Consider the following 17,610-nt stretch of genomic DNA (forward strand, 5'->3'; position numbering starts at 1 on the left):
TCCTGCTTCTGCACTCAGAGCAACTGGCTTAGTTGGGGAACTCGACGGGGTTGTGTTGTGTGTGTTTCTGGCTCCGGGATGAATGAGGAATCGGCCAGGGGGCACCCAGCGGCGGACACTCGATGTGGCGAGTTGTGGGACAGAGGGAAGTGCTGAGATTGGGATCGCTGTGGAGAGTGGTGGCGAGGAGCCAGAATTTGATGCTCAATGCCCGACTCAACTCCGCCCTGCAACTTCGGGCAAGTTTGAAGAGTTTGGCAACTTGTAAAGCACTGGATGCGGCGCAGTCCCTGGGGACCAGCATTGCGCCTCCGGAACTCACCCACATCTCCGGAATTATTCTCGGACAATCCCATTTAGTCTGAATGTCTTTTGAATCCCTGAACTGGTGTGTGGTGGTGTTGGCCATGTTTCCCTGGCTGCTGCTGTTAAGCATCCTCCCCGGAGAGACTGTGGGTAAGTGACCTTTCATACCACCCAACGGTTTGCTTTGTGGCTGTTCCGCGGCAGGAGGATATGAGGATCACATTCCAGGGAGTAGGTCAGAGATAACCCTAAAGTTCACCATCTCCCTCTGCCGCGGCTCCCTTCATGGTACTGTTCCAGCAAATGCACTTCTGTTGCTCAAAGACAGTGTTCACCCTGAGGTCTCAAACTGAGATCAATGACCAACTCATGTTTTTTTTTCTGGAAGAGCTGTGAACCTTTAAGATGTTCAGGAGGGAGAGGGAAAGAGGAGGAGAGGTAAGGTTATTGACAATGTGGGGGTGGATTTCTTTGGTTCTTATTGCCCGCCATAACCTCAGTACAAGATCCTTTGGGATCTTGATAAACAGCATCATTGACCTGTAATATCACACTACAAGAGAATGATGGTGTGAGCCCTGGCTCAGTGGGCAGCAATCTCACCTTCTGAGTCAGAAGGTCGTGGGTTCAAGTCCCACTCCAAAGACTTGAGCACAAAAATCTAGACTGACACTCCAATGCAGTGCTGAGGGAGTGCTGCACTGTTGGAGGTGCTGTCTTTTGGATGAGATGATGTCCTGAGGTCCTCCCTGGTGGACATGAACGATCCCATTGCATTTGATGAAGAGTGTCCTGACCAATGTTTATCCCTCGCCAACATCACTTAAAACAGGTGATCTGATCAATATCACATTGCTGTTTGTGGGAGCTTGCTGTGTAAATTGGCTGCTGCATATCCTGCATTACAACAGTGACTACACGTCAAAAAGTACTTCATTGGCTGCAAAGCGCTTTTGAGGTCATGAAAAGTGCTATACAAATGTAAATTCTTTGTTTAAGGTATTAAATAGAGTATTGATCCAAACAGAATAATAGCAAGGAATCGATCACATTACTGAGCATATTGTATCAATGTTAAACAGTGAACAGAGAATTGAGATGAAATTTGTAGATAAATTAACGTGCATATTAATAGTTATAGTTACAGGAGATTTTTATTATCCAGGAGCAGACTGGGATGGAGAGAATATTGGTGGTGAGAAAGGGGAATTTGCAAACAGAACTACGGATCAGGAGTGGGAGATATTTAAACAAGACACAGAAAGGTCACCAGATATATTCTAGCAAGAAAAAAGGAGCCAATTAAAAGCGGGGATTCTATGGATAATAACCATAACTTGTATTTATATAGTGCCTTTAATGTAGTGAAACATCCCAAGGTGCTTCACAGGAGTATTATGAGGTAAAACAATTTTACACCAAACCGCATAAGTAGAAATTAGTGCAGGTGACCAAAAGCTTGGTCAAAGAGGTAGGTTTTAAGGAGCATCTTAAAGGAGGAAAGAGAGGTAGAGAGGCGGAGAGGTTTAGGGAGGGAGCTCCAGAACTTGGGTCCAGGCAACAGAAGGCATGGCCACCGATGGTTGAGCGATTATAAGGGATGCTCGAGAGGGAGAATTAAAGGATTATGGGAATTAAATGCTGCAATTTTTTAAATTTCAGATTAGATCAGATTTTTTTAAAAGATTAGCACTTGCAACACAGAAAATAAAAATTGACGCCAGGGACAAATATAAAGAGAACTAGTCACTTGCCTGTGATGTTGCCCATACTCAGAATTATAGAATAATGCGGCACAGAAAGAGGCCACTTGGTTCATCATGCTGGCTCTTTGATAGAGCTGTACAATCAGTCCCAATCCTCCGCTCATTCCCCATTGCTCTGCACATTTTTCCCCTTCAAGTATTTATCGAATTCCCTTTTGAAGGTTGTTATTGAATCTGCTCCCACCACCCTTTCAGGCAGCGCGTTCCCGATCACAACTCGCTGAGTAAAAATAATTTCTCGTGTGGCCACTGGTTCTTTTGCCAATCACCTTAGATCTGTGTCCGCTGGTTACCGACCCTCCTGCCACTGGAAACACTCTCTCTTTATTTACTCCATCAAAACCCTTCATGGTTTTGAATGCCTCGTTTAAATCTCCACTCAACCTTCTCTACTCCGAGGAGAAAAATCCCAGCTTCTCCAGTCTCTCCATGTAACTGAAATCCTGCATCCCTGGTACCATTCTGGTCAATCTCTTCTGCACCCTCTCTAAGGCCTTGACATTCTTCCTAAAGTGTGATGCCCAGAATTGGACACAATACTCCAGCTGAGGCCTAACCAGTTTTGTAAAAGTTTAGCATAACTTTCTGGCCTTTTGTACTCTGTTCATACACTAATAAAACCCAGGATCCCATGGGCTTTGTGAACATTGTCAACTTGTCCTGCCACCTTCAAAGGTTTGTTTACATCATCATCATCATCATCATCATAGGCAGTCCCTCGGAATCGAGGAAGACTTGCTCCCACTCTTAGCATGAGTTCTTAGGTGGCTGAACAGTCCAATTCAAGAACCACAGTCTCTGTCACAGGTGGGACAGACAATGGTTGAGGGAAAGGGTAGGTGGGGAGTCTGGTTTGCCGCACGCTCCTTCCGCTGCCTGTGCTTGATTTCTGCATGCTCTCAGCGACGAGACTCAAGGAGCTCAGCGCCCTCCCGGATGCACTTCCTTCACTTAGGGCGGTCTTTGGCCAGGGACTCCCAGGTGTCAGTGGGGATGTCGCACTTTATCAGGGAGGCTTTGAGGGTGTCCATGTAACGTTTCTGCTGCCCACCTTTGGCTCATTTGCCATGGATGAGTTCCGAGTAGAGCGCTTGCTTTGGGAGTCTCGTGTCAGGCATGCGAACTATGTGGCCTGCCCAGCGGAGCTGATCAAGTATGGTCAGTGCATCAATGCTGGGGATGTTGGCCTGGACGAGGACACTAACGTTGATGTGTCTATCCTCCAGGGGATTAACCCAGGTATCTTTGTTCCTGCACCTTCTTTAAAATTGTACCATTGCGTTTATGTTGCCGCTCCTCACAGTTGATGATTAACTAGTACGTTGAGTAATTTTTATATATAAAATGGCAATGGAGTTGGGAGGGAAGCTTACTGCACAGTACCAACCACTGGTTAGAGCCTGCAACTACATCGATACAGGCAACTGTTTACATTGAGGTGCAGATCAGCCATGATCGAATTGAATGTTTACATAAACACATTTAAGGGGAAGCCAGATAAGTACAGTACATGAGGGAGAAAGGAATAGAAGGATATGCTGATAGGGTTAGATGCAGTAAGGTGGGAAGAGGCTCATGTGGAACATAAACAAGCTAGGTTGATTGGCCTGTTTCTGTGCTGTAATTGCTATGTCTATGATTGGCAGAGCAGGCTCGAGAGGCCGACTCCTGTTGCTAAGAGTGAAGCTAGAATCTTCTGATGTGTATGGCTCAGTGTTAAACCAGGCAGTGCCTTTCCCCACCAGGGTGGAAAGAGAGTAGTGTCCTCATTTTGACCCTTTCAATCCGACCTAGAAAGGGAGAAGAAGGAAGGAAAATGAATGAGCATCCGTCAGGTGGAGGAGGGGAACGAGAGGCCCGAGGTAATGGTAGCGCAGGAAAATCCTGGGGTCCGATGTGGCCTAATAGGTAGACAGTGCTGGATATCTGATGTGGAGACATGGGAGAGACTGCGATGGTTGTCCTCAGAGCAGCGAAGGTTAAGGGAAGATTTAATAGAGGTGTGCAAAATTCTGAGGGGTTTTGATCGAGAGAAACTGTTTCCAGTTGCAGGAGGATCGCTCACCAGAGGGCACAGATTGAAGGTAATAAGAACAAAAGAACATAAGAAATAGGTGCAGGAATAGGCCATATGGCCCCTCGAGCCTGCTCCGCCATTTCATACGATCATGGCTGATCCGATCATGGACTCAGGTCCACTTCCCTGCCCGCTCCCCATAACCCCTTATTCCCTTATCGGGTAAGAAATCGGGCAAAAGACCCAGAGGGGGATGCGGAGAGGTTTTTTACGCAGCGAGTTGTTGTGATCTGGAATGCGTTGCCTAAAAGGCTGGTGGAAGCTGATTCAATAGTAACTTTCAAAAGGGAATTGGATCTATGGGTGAAAAGGGAACATTTTGCAGAGCTATGGGGGAGGAGTGGGGGGGTGAGTCTAATTGGACAACTCTCTCAAAGGGCCAGCACATGCTTCCATTTAATGAAGGTACAGAAGTGGCTATCCTCTTATTCAAGCTGCAAGTGTGGGGCTTGCTGGCTGGGCTGTGTTTGCAGTTTATTGATGGAACTTGAGCATCGGGGATGGATGCAGCCCCGGCACTGGTTGCTATGGTGACAAGGATCTCCTGAATAGCGAGAGCTATTCTTTGTCTTACCGAAGAGAGGGGGTGGAGGGCAGTCGAGCAAAGGGACAGATTGTTGCCTAGAGCGGAGAAAGGAAGTGCAGGAGAGGAATCCGCTCCCACAGACCCTCATCACTGGCTGACATTTACTGCATTGTGCAATGTTGCTGCTGCACCGGGAGCGGTTTAAAAAGAGTCCGTGGATCATCGGCCAGCACCCAGCTAAACCGCCCCCCCCCATCCGGCCGTAACTCTCTTTTACAAGGAATTGTCCTCCCGTCTTCTCTGGGGGCAGGGTGTTGTGGCTTCTGTTTATTACCCAGTATGTTGACGGGTTTAACGCTCTCAGTTCTGCGCTTTTTCCTATTTGTCCCATTTTTTACATTGATTTTCCTCAGCTTATTGAGGTCACTCTCAGAACACAATCCATGTGCTGGGGGGTTACGGTTTTACTGGTGACCGCTAGCTGGAGCCTGCGGCTGGGCACAGTAATATGTTTGTTTGTGCACGGAGTATCTTCATAACATCACCCACCCACCCCCAATATACCCCCCCCCCCCCCCCGCAACTCCCCCTCCCCACTACACGCCCCCCCACTACACTGCCCCCCCCGCAACCCCCCCACTACGCCCCCCCCACTACACCCCCCAACAACACCCCACCCACTACAATCCCCCCCACTACACCCCACTCCCCCCCCACTACAACCCCCACTACACCCCCCCAGTACACCCCCCACTACACCCCTCCCACTATACCTCCCCACTATACCACCCCCACAACTATACCCCCCCACTACACCCGCCCCTCCCCCCTCACTACACCTCTCCCCACTACACACAACCCCCTCCCCCCCCACTACACCCTCCCCCCCGACTACACCGCCTGCCCCACTGGCTCACCCCCACCCACGTACTCTCCCCCACCCACTGGCTCATGCCACGCATGCATTCACACGTACCCAGCATGCCTCACAGCCTCAAACCCACCCACTACGCATTCATACCCACTTACACTCTGTCCCTCACCCACACACACATCCATCCCACGCTCACATACACCCATTCCTGTCCACACACTCATCCTCACACCCATCCCACACATGCACTTTCATCTCTATTCACAGCTCCACATACACCCATCCACACTCAGCCACTCATATATGCACTCACACAGACTTACATTCGCTTTGCCTCTCTCTGTACTTTCCCTCACTGCCCTGATGTGCTTCCCACTGGGTTCCCTTGCGCCCCATCATTCCTCTTCACCCTGTGGCCAGTTTTCATTTCCATTCTTATTTGTTTATTCCACACAGGACCCACCTGAGATAATTCTGGGCGCTGTACTGTTTGCCTGTAGCGTTGGGATAAATCGCTTGGTAACACTTCATATCTGGAGACCCATGGCGAAGGGAGACGGGGACCCATGGGGATGGGAGATGGAGACCCATGGGGAAGGGAGGTGGGGACCATGGGGAAGGGAGATGGGGACCCATGGGGAAGGGAGGCGGGGACCGTGGGGAAGGGAGGTGGGGACCGTGGGGAAGGGAGGTGGGGACCGTGGGGAAGGCAGGTGGAGACCGTGGGGAAGGGAGATGGGGACCATGGGGAAGGGAGATGGGGACCGTGGGGAAGGGAGGTGGGGACCGTGGGGAAGGGAGGTGGGGACCATGGGGAAGAGAGATGGGGACCATGGGGAAGGGAGACGGGAACCATGGGGAAGGGAGACGGGAACCATGGGGAAGTTCCCTGTACCTCATTTCTGAGCTGTGCAGTCTTGGTTGTTGACAGCACTCTCACTCTGAGTGAGGGGGTTGTGGGTACGAGCTCCACTCCTAGATTTGAACACAATCTAAGCCGACACTTCAGTGCATCACTGAGGGAGTGCTGCGGTGTCTGTGGTGCAGTCGTTTGGATGAGACGTTACACTGAGGCGGTATCTGTCTGTTCCTGAGTCCCGGCTGAATGTTAAAGATCCTATGACACTATTTGAAGACGGTCAGAGAATTCTCCTGCTGCCACCGCTAACATTCTTCCCTCAACCAATACCACAAAAACGATTAACTCTTCATTTATCATTATATGCAATGTCGCTTGGTTCAAATTATTTTCCATTTTTAGCTGAATAACAACTGTGATTGCACTTCAATACAACATCAGCGTAACATGTGACACTTTCCTTAAGCTCTAATTAGGCCTAGCGTAATGACAAGACTTACTTTGTTTAACTTCTTCAGGGAATTTCTCCTATTCTGCTGTGATTCAGCCAGCACATGTTTGGGCTCCAAGGGTGGCTCATTGATCCTTGATACCAGTCCAACCTGTTGCTCACCCACCTTAGCACTTTTAATTGAGAATTGCGGAGTGGAATCAGAGGCATAATGGTGGCTATGGATTCTGAGTGTTCTGGGACATATGTATCCTGTCAAACAAGCACAAAACCCAAGTCATCTTAACTCATGGCACAACATCCAGTGAGTTGAAGGAGTGCACTACCAGGGTCACAGATGGTAAACAGTGACGAGCATTAACATAAGAACATAAGAAATAGGAGCAGGAGTAGGCCATTTGGGCCCTCGAGCCTGCTCCGCCATTCAATAAGATCATGGCTGATCTGATCTTGGCCTCAACTCCACTTTCCTGCCCGCTCCCCATAACCCTTGACTCCCTTATCATTCAGAAATCTGTCTATCTCCACCTTAAATATATTCAATGACCCAGCCTCCACAGCTCTCTGGGACAGAGAATTTGAAAGATTCATGACCCTTTGAGAGAAGAAATTCCTCCTCATCTCCGTTTTAAATGGGCGACCCTTATTCTGAAACTATGCCCCCTAGTTCTAGATTCTCCCATGAGGGGAAACATCCTCTCTGCATCTACCCTGCCAAGCCCCCTCAGAATCTTATACATTTCAATAAGATCACCTCTCATGCTTCTAAACTCCAATGAGTATAGGCCCAACCTGCTCAACCTTTCTTCATAAGACAACCCCTTCTTCTCAGGAATCAACCTAGTGAACCTTCTCTGAACTGCCTCCAATACAAGTATATCCCTTCTTAAATAAGGAGAGCAAAGCTTTACGCAGTACATCAGGTATGGCCTCACCAATATCCTGTACAGTTGTAGTAGGACTTCTCTGCTTTTATATTCCGCACCCTTTGCAATAAAGGCCAGCATTGCATATGCCTTCCTGATTACTTGCTGTACCTGCATACTAATTTTTTGTGTTTCAATTAATTGTGGACTCTGTCCATCTCTGCTCTGTCCCTTTTCTAGGTGACACCACCACGTGTCCTCAGGATGCTCAAATCCACCCAGGAAATCGCCATTGCTATTGGATAAGCCAAGTACAAGAGACATGGCATGATGCTCGCCAGGCGTGTCAGGAGGTGCCCGGTGCCGATTTGGTTGTTGTCAACAATGAAGATGTTCAGGATTTCATCCAGCGTTACTTTTCAATGTGAGCTTTGTGTTTATGTTAACGATGAAAGCTTCTTTTACCCCTCACAGATTTTCATCCTCCTGAGCTGCGTGCTATCCATTGCTGAGAATGTCAGCCGGGCATCTGCTCCATCCCAGGAGGTTCATGGGGCTCTACTGGGTAAAAGCACTCATTTTTATATTTGTTCTTGGGATGTGGGCTTCTCCAACAAAGCTGACATTTATTGCCCATCCCTGATTGTCCTGAGAAGGTGGTGGTGGTAAGCCTTCTCCTTGTCCCGCTGAAGTCCGTGTATTGATGGTGTCCCCCATAGGTTGGGAATTCCAGGATACTGCTCCAGCAACAATGAAGCAGCAGAGATATATGTCCACGTCAAGTTGATGTGTGACTTGGAGCGGAGCTTGGAGCTGATGGTGTTGCAATGACATTTCTTCTCTTGTCCTTAGTGGTGAAGGTTGCAGGGGAGGGAGGTGCTGCTGAAGAAGCCTTGGTGAGTCACTGCAGTGCATCTTGTCGATGGTACACACTGCAGCCACAGTGCGCCAGCAGTGAAGCGGGTGGACACTGAGTCCAGTGGCAGGGGTGCCTATTAAGTGAACTGCTTTGCACTGGGTGGATGACCTGAGGTAAATAACTGCTCCCAATGTGCTTCAGTTTTAGAACTTGGACTGAAAAGGAGAGAAAGTCCGTGTGATTGTATTTCTTCTTACTTTTTTTTATTCATTCACGGGATGTGAACATCGACAACAAGGCCGGCATTTATTGCCCATCCCTAATTGCCCTCAAAGGTGTTGGTGAGCCGTCTTCTTGAAAACAACTGAGTGGCTCGCTGTGCCATTTCAGGGGCAGTTAAGAGTCAACCACTTTGCTGTGGGTCTGGAGTCACATATAGGCCAGACTGGGTAAGGACGGCAGATTTCCTTTCCTAAAGGACAATAGTAAACCAGATGGGTTTTTACTACAATCCGGTAGTTTCACGGTCACCATTACTGGTAACTAGCTTTTTATTCCAGATATGTTCCACTGAATTTAAATTCCCCAGCTGCCGTGGTGGGATTTGAACTCAAGTCTCGGGATCATTATCCAGGCCTTTGGATTAATAGTCTAGAAACATAACCACTATGCTACTGTACCCCCACAAAGATCTCTGTTTTACACAAAGGTGGGGTTGTGCCATACATGTGAATTTCTGAGGAACTGGTGAGGTGGAAGCGGCAGGTTACCTATTCCCCATCTACACCCCGCACCCCCCAATCCAGCTCGGGCTGGCTATTTGACCTGACCCTGATGTCAGCTGTGGTTTAGTGGGGAGCACTCTCGTCCCTGAGTCAGAAGGTTGTGGGTTCAAGTCTCACTCCAGGTACTTGAGCCCCCAAAATTCTAGACTGATGCTCCAGTGCAGTGCTGAGGGAGTGCTGCACTGTCGGAGGTGCCGTCTTTCGGATGAGACGTTAAACCGAGGCCCTGTCTGCTCTCTCAGATGGACGTAAAAGATCCCATGGCACTATTTCGAAGAAAAGCAGGGGAATTCTCCCCGGTGTCCTGGCCAATATTTATCCCTCAATCAACATAACAAAAACAGATTATCTGGTCATTATCATATTGCTGTTTGTGGGAGCTTGCTGTGCGCAAATTGGCTGCCGCGTTTCCCACATCACAACAGTGACCACACTCCAAAAGTACTCCATTGGCTGTAAAGCACTTTGCCACACCTGGTGGTTGTGAAAGGCGCTCTATAAATCCAAGTCCTTTTTCCTGTTCTGATGGTACCCCCACCAGATGGGGAGGGATTTTGTATGGAAGTCTGTACCACCCACACAGCTAAACCCAAGACGCTGTTATACTAACTACAGGCGCCAACGTTTCCTTATCCGAAACTGCCAATCTGCAGCGGTTGTGGGGATGGGTTTTCAGGACACCTGTCTCCCTCCCATTGTAAAATACTTGATGAGAAAGGCGATAACTGGAAATATAAACAGAAAATGCTGAAAATATCCAGATCTGTGAAGAGAAAATATTTTGTACACTTCTGATAAGCCAACTTGTGCCTGAGATGTTCTGTTACATTTCACGAGTTGTTCTCTTGCACCCGCCCCCTTCCGTCGCTCGTACTTGGGTATAATCAACCCCGTGCAATACTTGACACGCACTCGTGCCTTTAATGAAACCTCTCACGAAAAGTGGAACAAGGCTAAGAGATAAAAACTGAGTGAGTAGTTGGAGGGATTTAATGTGCCAGTCACTCTAACCCTGGCTGATTAGTCGCGGCTCTGTGTCAGTAAGGGGATTAAACGGCCCTCCTGTGGACTCGCCCTTTAAATATCCCGGGGGAAGATTTCCAATATGTCTGCGCAATGGTTGCCATGGTAGCATTGCAGACAATACGACCGCGGTCAGTAGACTACAGCGGGGTGGGGGTGCATCGGAGGATTGCAAACAAGGCCCTTGAAGTATTGAGGACGTCTCATCAAAAAGACGGCACCTCCGACAGTGCAGCACTCCCTCACTGGAGTGTCAGCCTGGACTTATGTGGTCAAGTTTCGATCCCCTGGATGGGTCGGAGAGGAATTTTCCCAGATTTTTTTCTCCCTAAATTGGCCTGGGTTTTTATCTGGTTTTTTGCTTCTCCCAGGAGATCCCATGGCTCCGGTTGGGGTGGAGTGTAGAATGTTTCAGTGTAAGGGATGTCGCAGTTGTGTGAGGCGGACTGGTTGTTCATAGGTTTATATGTAACCTTCAGGGCTGCTGACCGAGGGCCGTGCGGCTCTTTGTCGGCGGGCACGGACACGATGGGCTGAAATGGCCTCTTTCTGCACTGTAAATTTCTAAGTTTCTATGTTTCTAAGTCTCTGGAGTGGGACTTGAACCCACAACCTTCTGAAGTTGAATCCACAATGTCCTTCAGGAAAGGGAACCTGCACCCCACTGTTCCGCGGCATCTTTAACGTCGAGCTGAAACACTCCTACACGGTCTGGCCTGCATGTGGCTCCCATCCCACACTATGTGATTGATTCTTAATGGCCCTCAGGGCAATGGGGGATGGGCAATAAATGCTGCCTTGCCGTGTCACCCACACCCCAAAAACAAATGGCTACCTGTTGGGGTAATGACCATACAAAAGGTCCCAGATTCAGTCCTGCTGTGTAGATGGCCTCAGTGCCCCTGGATTAACTAGGGAACATTCCCGCTCCTGATTGTCTGTCCGCTGATCTGTGTTGGACAGTGCACGCGTGGGGAAGCTGTGAGGATAGCCCGGCTGTGGCGCATCTTTCGCGGTTAAATAGCCTGCTGATTCCCACTGTCTACAAGAAAAACTGAAATTTATACCGTGCCTTTAACGTAGGGAAAAGTCCCAAGGTGTTGGCAAACAAAATTTGACACCAAGCCACATAAGGAGATATTAGGGCAGGTGACCAAATGTATGGTCCAAGAGGTAGATTTTAAGGAGCATCTTTAAGGAGAAAAGAGAGGTAGGGAGATGGAGAGGTTTAGGGAGGGGGTTCCAGAGCTTGGGGCCCAGGCAACAGAAGGCACGGCCACCGATGGTTGAGCAATTATAATCAGGGATGCGCAAGAGCCCAGAATTGGTTGTGCAGACATCTCAGAGGGTTGTGGATCTGGAGGAGGTTACAGAGGGGCGAGGCCTTGGAGGAATTTGAACACAAGGATGAGAATTTTAAAATCGAGGGCCATGCCCAGGTGCGAAGGTGGTCATTTGGGCAAGGTAGCAGAAGATGAGTGGCACCTGTTGAACCATACCCCAGCACCTTTGGAAGGGGTGGGGTGCGAATTGGCAGAATAAACTCCAGTCAATAAATTTGCAGGTAAAATTTGTGAAGTCTATTTTTTGCCCTTCAGGGCCACATTCTCATTCTGTGAATAAAGGATGAATTATCCTTATTTTGGCGTGATTTGATTTGATGGTCAGCTTGGGCCCACTTGGTGGCACACTTGCCTCAGACTCCGAAGGTCGCGGGTTCAAGTTCCACTCCAAGACCTAAGCACATGACCAAGGGCGCCATTCAAATGCAGTACTTAGAGTGCACTGTATTGTTTGAAGTTGATAGCGATGGATTGCTGTGATTGGTCAACACCTCCATTATCATTGTATCCTGATGGACCTTGGTCTTTTTTCGTCTAGCAAGCCCTATGTTCCTTCAGATGAGACATTAAACTGAGGTCCTGTCTGCCTCATTTGGTGTTTCAGCTGGTCCCTAAAGATCCCATACCATGATGAGAACAGCACCGCAGGTCGGGGCTATAAATAGAGCAGGAGCGCCGGGCCCTGGAAAATTGTGGCGGAGGTTCACCACACGGACTGCAGCGGTTCAAGAAGGTGGCTCACCACCACCTTCTCAAGGGCAATTAGGGATGGGCAATAAATGCCGGCCTTGCCAGCGACTCCCACATCCCGGGATTGAATAAAATAAAAATAGTTTGCAAACTTGCTTAAAGAGGGCGGCAGGTTTTGGAAATCGAGAACGATGTCAGACTGGTGCAGTAGGGTGTGTGCGTCTGAGGTTTGGAGCTGAGGCGTGTTGTACAGGGATCATTACTCTCATCCAGCTATGATGTACCTGACTTAGCTTGCTGGATGCTGATGCTGATGCTGGGTGCCTGAGATGGGAACAGTTCCACTCGCCAGTGTTAATATCCATTGGAAAACTTCCCATGGTGCTATCAGCAGAGGATCTTGGCCAGTATTGGCTCATATTGTAACACCTCTCCAAGCACATGAAACATTGCTTTAGCACCCAAATATCTGCCTCCTCGTGTCCGTTCTCTGCAAGGTCTCCCCAGACATTGGGAAGCAAGCAACAAGGTCAACCACGGACCTCCTAACCTGCTGGCAGTCCGTGATGGAGTGTGTGTAGGTGGGTATGGGCAGAGCAGGACCTCAGCTACCTCCTGTAATGTGGATGGCACAGCGGGTGTCCAGGGCGGTTGCTTGGCGTGTCCCTGCAGCATTTATTGAGGGCATCGATGCCCTTCGCTGTCACCGATCGTGTACGGCAGATGGCTGATAGTCTCTGCAGCTCTTCCAGGACCAGATGGCACGATTGAGTCACAGCCTCCTGTTGAGCCTGAGCATCAGTATGCTGCTCAGTGACGTTCACATACTATTGTGGTACACACGTTGCGGAGCTCTGTGAGATTCACATACTATTGTGGTACACACATTGCGGGGCTCAGTGAGATTCACATACTATTGTGGTACACACATCACGGGGCTCAGTGACGTTCACATACTATTGTGGTATACACATTGCGGGGCTCAGTGACGTTCTCATACTTTTGTGGTACACCCATTGTGGGACACAGTGACGTTAACATATTTTGTGGTACACACATTGCGGGGCTCAGTGAGGTACACATATTATTGTGGTACACACATTGCGGGGCACCGTGAGGTTAACATACTATTGTGGTACACACATTGCGGGGCTCAGTTTGTTCCATGTGTTGTGTATGTATATACCCTGTACACTCAATGTACAGTTACATAAGATCACTGAATGTATCTTCACACTGTATACAATATGCTTGTACCACCAGAGGGTGCAACTGGTGGAGACCTAGGGGGTCAACTGCACACTGCAGGTAACCAACTATAAAAGGGAGCCTACCTTACTGTACCTCATTCAGGTAACCAACTATAAAAGGGAGCCTACCTTACTGTACCTCATTCAGGAGCTGCAATAAATGGACTAAGGTCACAACAGTTCAAGTGCAATACCTTACCTCGTGGAGTCATTACTAGAGTGCTGACAGACACAATACCATGGGTCGCTAAAACCTTGGTGCTCAATGGCTCAGTACTGTCCCATCAAACACTCCCAGGGCAGGTACAGCACGGGTTAGATACAGAATAAAGCTCCCTCCACACTGTCCCATCAAACATTCCCAGAACCGGTACAGCACGAGGTTAGGTACAGAGTAAAGCTCCCTCTACACTGTCCCATCAAATACTCCCAGGACACGGGCTAGATACAAAGTAAAGCTCCCTCTACACTGTCCCATCAAACACTCCCAGGACACGGGTTAGATACAGAGTAAAGCTCCCTCTACACTGTCCCATGAAATACTCCCGGGACACGGGTTAGAATGGGGCTGATCGTGTGCTGTGGTAGTGGGGATCCGTGAAGTTGCTCTCCAGTTTGTGCCGAGCTCAGTTTGGTTTCTGTGCCACAGGGTTGAGACGGCCTGGATCGGGCTGATGGGGAGCAGTATTCCCGCGACCTACCACTGGGTGGATGGCAGTGGCACGGATTCCTACCGGAACTGGGCATCTTCCCAGACGCTGAGCGGTGACTGTGTGGAGCTGCAGTTGGACAGTAAAGGCACATGGAAACGATCACACTGCAACGATGAGAAGCATTTCATCTGTGAAAAATATCCTGGCTGTGAGTATTCAGTACACGGACCCCCGACTGTGAGTATTCACTACACGGAGCCCCGACTGTGAGTATTCAGTACAGAGACCCCCGACTGTGAGTATTCAGTACCCGGACCCCCGACTGTGAGTATTCAGTGCAGATACCCCCGACTGTGAGTATTCTGTACAGAGACCCTCGACTGTGAAATTTCAGTACAGAGACCCCCAACTGTGAGTATTCAGTACCCGGACCCCCGACTGTGAGTATTCAGTACACGGACCCCCGACTGTGAGTATTCAGTGCAGAGACCCCCGACTGTGAGTATTCTGTACAGAGACCCTCGACTGTGAGTATTCAGTACAGAGACCCCCAACTGTGAGTATTCAGTACCCGGACCCCCGACTGTGAGTATTCAGTACAGAGACCCCCGACTGTGAGTATAAGAACATAAGAAATAGGAGAAGGCATATGGATAATAATCCCTCTATCTATAATACTCAGGCACTCTCAGGTGAGGTAAGGGTTAGCTTTACACAGGAGTTAAGCTCTATTCAAGTACAACTATTCAATGTCGCATGGCATCTGTTGAAGAAGCTCCCAGTAGCTGGCTGGAGCCTCACCTCGGGAAAATCTTAGACCGACGGGAATCTCAGTAATGTTCCTCACCTTTACACTCATTGCTGAAGCTTCTTGTTTTACCCTGTCTCTGACACTGGGGGTCTTGGCCCCACCAGATCTGCTCTGTGACCCCAGCGACCTTTCTCCAGTCCCAGTTAGTGTGGTGATGATTCGACCTCTCTCTCTCCACCATCCTGAGATACTGCTCACTCAAGAATCTTTTAAGATAAAAGTGATTAATATTAATTCTAGAATCTGTAACTGGAATACAGTGGGACTATTTTGTGACTATGATTACATTTAATTTGAATCACATTTGGTTGTACGTATATTACTTACTGTAATATGAAATAGTTCCTTTCTGTCCTTGCCCCTATGTATAGGGACTAAAGTCACTCACTGTGTCAGCTGCTAACTCCAGCTCCGCCCACAGTGACCCCACTGATGCTGTAACCAGGACCGCAAACCTGTCTCCAGGTGACGTCACAGAGGAGCCAGGAGCCAATCACATCGCAACCAGGATCGATGTCACAAAGCAGCCTAATTCAAGCCTCCTGAGCATCCCTGATTATAATTGCTCCACCATCGGTGGCCGGGCCTTCTTTTGACTGGGCTCCAAGCTCTGGAACTCCCTCCCTAAACCTCTCGCCTCTCTTTCGTCCTTCAAGACGCTCCTTAAACCCACCTCTGTGACCAAGCTTTTGGGCCGCTGTCCTTGTATCTTCTTATGTGGCTCGATATCAAATGTAGTCTGACTTGCTCCTGCGACCTGCCTTGGGACGCTTTGTTAAATGCGCTATATAAATGCAAGTTGTTGTTTGAGCACATGGCTCAGGCACATTTGCTTTATTCAATGGTTAGCTCGATGACTAGAGATGTTGTGGCACATTCGGGCTCCAGTAAGTTGTGTTTACAGAGTGGTAGAAAATATGTAATACCTTAGGGCCCAGGCAGTTTAAGGCATGGCCGGCAATATTGGAGTGATGAAAATCAGAGATGCACAAGAGGCCAGAATTTGAGGAGCGCAGAGATCTCGGAGGGTAGTGGGGCTGGAGGAGGTTACAGAGATAGGGAGGAGCGAGGCCATGGTGGGATTTTAAAAACAATCATGAGAATGTTAAAATCGCGGCGTAGCCGGACAGGGTCAGGGGTGATGGGTGAACGGGATTTGGTCCACGTTAGTATACAAGCAGCAGAGATTTGGCCGAGCTGAAATTTACGCCGGTGGTAGATGGGAGGCCGGCCAGTTGTTCATCTGCCCTATGTGGCTTGATGTCAATGGTTCTTTGATAACGCTCCTGTGAAGCGCCTTGGGACGTTTTACTACATTAAAGGTGCTATATAACATAAGAACATAAGAAATAGGAACAGGAGTCGGCCATTTGGCCCCTCGAGCCTGCTCCGCCAATCAATAATCTGATCTTGGCCTCAGCTCCACTTTCCCGCCCATTCCCCAAAACCCTTTACTCCCTTATCATTAAATAATCTGTCTACCTTCACCTTAAATACATTCAATGACCCAGCCTCCACAGCTTTCTGGGGCAGAGAATTCCAAAGATTCACAACCCTCTGAGAGAAGAAATTCCTCCTCATCTCCGTTTTAAATGTGCGACCTTTTACTCTGAAACTATGCCCCCTAGTTCTAGACTCCCCCACGAGAGGAAACATCCTCTCTGCATCTATCCTGTCAAGCCCCTTCAGAATCTTATATGTTTCAATAAGATCACCTCTCATTCTTCAATGCTCCAATGAGTATAGGCCCAACCAACTCAACCTTTCTTCGTAAGACAATCCCTTCATCCCAGGAATTAACCCCATGTACCTTCTCAGAACTGCCTCCAATGCAAGTATATCCTTTCTTAAATACGGAGACCAAAACTGTACGCAGTATTCCAGGTGTGACCTCACCAATACCCTGTACCATTATAGCAGGACTTCCCTGCCTTTATACTCTATCCCCCTTGCAATAAAGGCCAACATTCCATTTGCCTTCTTGATTACCTGCATGCTAACTTTTTGGGTTTCATGCACAAGGACCCCCAGGTCCCTCTGTACCGCAGCGTTTTGTAATCTCTCCATTTATAAAATAATTTGCTTTTTTATTCTTCCTACCTAAGTGGATAACCTCACATTTTCCCATATTGTACTCCATCTGCCAAATATTTGCCCACTCACTGAGCCTGTCCATAACTGTAAGCAGTTGTTGTGTAGTCCACAGCTGTTGATCAATGACTGTAATTCTTTGTTTTTTAAACGTAGCCCCCCTAGAGAACGTCAATTACTTCCTCACGGGATTACCGACCTTCAGTGGGACGTACGCGGTGAAGAATGCCACGGTGCTGACCACGCCCTCACCACGCGAAACCGCAGCAGTCGAGGTAAAGCAACAGGTGACACGGGCAGTTGGGGGAGGGGGTTTCAGCATCTTGACCCAGCGACAATGAAGGAAAAGCGATACATGTCCCAGTCTTGATGGTGTGTGT

The 17,610-nt window shown here is 48.7% G+C and overlaps 1 protein-coding gene across 1 annotated transcript in view; it reads left to right on the top strand.

Annotated features, from left to right (window-relative positions):
* The first annotated feature begins 407 nt into the window (after positions 1-407).
* Positions 408-17,610, top strand: part of pkd1b (polycystic kidney disease 1b) — a 370,954-nt gene continuing 353,751 nt past the window's right edge. Inside the window, exons 1-4 of the mRNA XM_070856829.1 lie at positions 408-456; positions 7,966-8,149; positions 14,325-14,536; positions 17,387-17,505. Coding sequence (XP_070712930.1) covers positions 408-456; positions 7,966-8,149; positions 14,325-14,536; positions 17,387-17,505 — 564 coding nt within the window. The remainder of the gene's footprint in view (positions 457-7,965; positions 8,150-14,324; positions 14,537-17,386; positions 17,506-17,610) is intronic.

The sequence above is a fragment of the Pristiophorus japonicus genome, chromosome 16, assembly GCF_044704955.1.
Source record: "Pristiophorus japonicus isolate sPriJap1 chromosome 16, sPriJap1.hap1, whole genome shotgun sequence".
NCBI lineage: Eukaryota > Metazoa > Chordata > Chondrichthyes > Pristiophoridae > Pristiophorus > Pristiophorus japonicus.